Genomic DNA, 1,238 nt, shown 5'->3' with positions numbered 1-1,238 from the left:
AGGCTGCGGCTGGAGGAGAGGTTTTTCTCCTCGAACTCGCAGCCGGAACGCGGGGGCGGCAGAAAACGCTGCCAGCTGCGCACGAAGCCACCCGTGCCCGTTCACATGGTTTCCTTGTGCCCATCCATTTCTGTCACTTCCGAACTGCACGCTCCTTCTCCTAATCATAACGGGGAGCATTTCGGCTTGGGCTGTTGTCATCCGTTCTCTCATTCATTTTCAGTAGATGCGCCCCCCACCCCATACATCCTCCTTGAACTGTTGCCATAATTCCTTGCGGTGCTTCTCGTCTAGCTTCTAACTCGCTCCTCTTCTGCCGCATTGGTTACGATCCGACCCAAGTCTATTTCGAGAATCTTTTAAAACTGCTCACACTGCACTTTAGGAGTCCAGTGCTTTCCATTTCCACTGTGCTGCTGCTTTGTTTGCTTCATCCTTTTGGCCTTGTAAATTTTCCACCTGTTTTTCTAATTTCATAATTTCCACTACATCCTTTAAAGACATCCCCTTTCAATGCCTTTATTGTGCCTATGAGAGAGCTGCTTCTTGCCACAGGTTCTGACTCCTTTGCTGTCTTCAGGTGGTGCTCCTTTTGTTGCAGTTCTTTAGTTAAAGCTTTGCATGTCAATAGAGCTTCTCAACCTCTTTTGTACCCAGACCCACTTGTAAACATTGACGGCTAGTCCCAACCCAGGGCCCCATACTCCCAACCTGGTACCCCCACCCCCAGGCCCCAGCCCCACATGTGTGGGGTGGCATGGGGTGGGGGCTCAAGCAACTCTCCAGAGGCTTGAACTCTCTCAGCCTGGAAAGGGAAAGCCACAGCTTCCCCCATTTTTCTCCTTTAAAGGAGAATCCATTTTTAAAGCTTGTTCGTGACCCTTTTATGTATTCTTCCAACCCACTTCTAGGTCATGATGACCCATGAGTTGAGAATGGCTGTTACAGAGTGACTCCTTTCTTAGTCCTTTTATTTGCCCAGGAATTACATCAGAAAAGACCATAGACTGCAAAACTGTATTGGTGCATCTGGTCCAAAGAACACATCCTTACTCCAAAACCCTGGCGTCATTTTACTTATCATCCACCCCTAGTTTTGACAATTCTTTTCTCACGAGCCTGCCCTATCAAGTTAATCCAAAAAGTGGGGCAAGCTCCTGAATTCCAACTTAATCTGAGCTCCCTTCCTTGCAAAACCAGTTTGACAAGTTTAAATGAATAAACATCCCAGACTGCCC

At 48.0% G+C, this 1,238-nt stretch overlaps 1 protein-coding gene across 1 annotated transcript in view; it reads right to left on the bottom strand.

Moving 5' to 3' along the window:
- The window catches only part of OGFOD3 (2-oxoglutarate and iron dependent oxygenase domain containing 3), a 97,697-nt gene extending 97,375 nt beyond the window's left edge, over positions 1–322 (bottom strand). The window contains exon 1 of the mRNA XM_006028756.3: positions 247–322. Within this exon, the coding sequence (XP_006028818.1) occupies positions 247–322 (76 nt within the window). The remainder of the gene's footprint in view (positions 1–246) is intronic.
- Between the last annotated feature and the right edge of the window lie 916 nt (positions 323–1,238).

Source organism: Alligator sinensis, unplaced genomic scaffold (assembly GCF_000455745.1).
Source record: "Alligator sinensis unplaced genomic scaffold, ASM45574v1 scaffold694_1, whole genome shotgun sequence".
Classification (NCBI taxonomy): Eukaryota; Metazoa; Chordata; order Crocodylia; family Alligatoridae; genus Alligator; species Alligator sinensis.
This window is presented reverse-complemented; position numbering and strand designations above follow the sequence as displayed.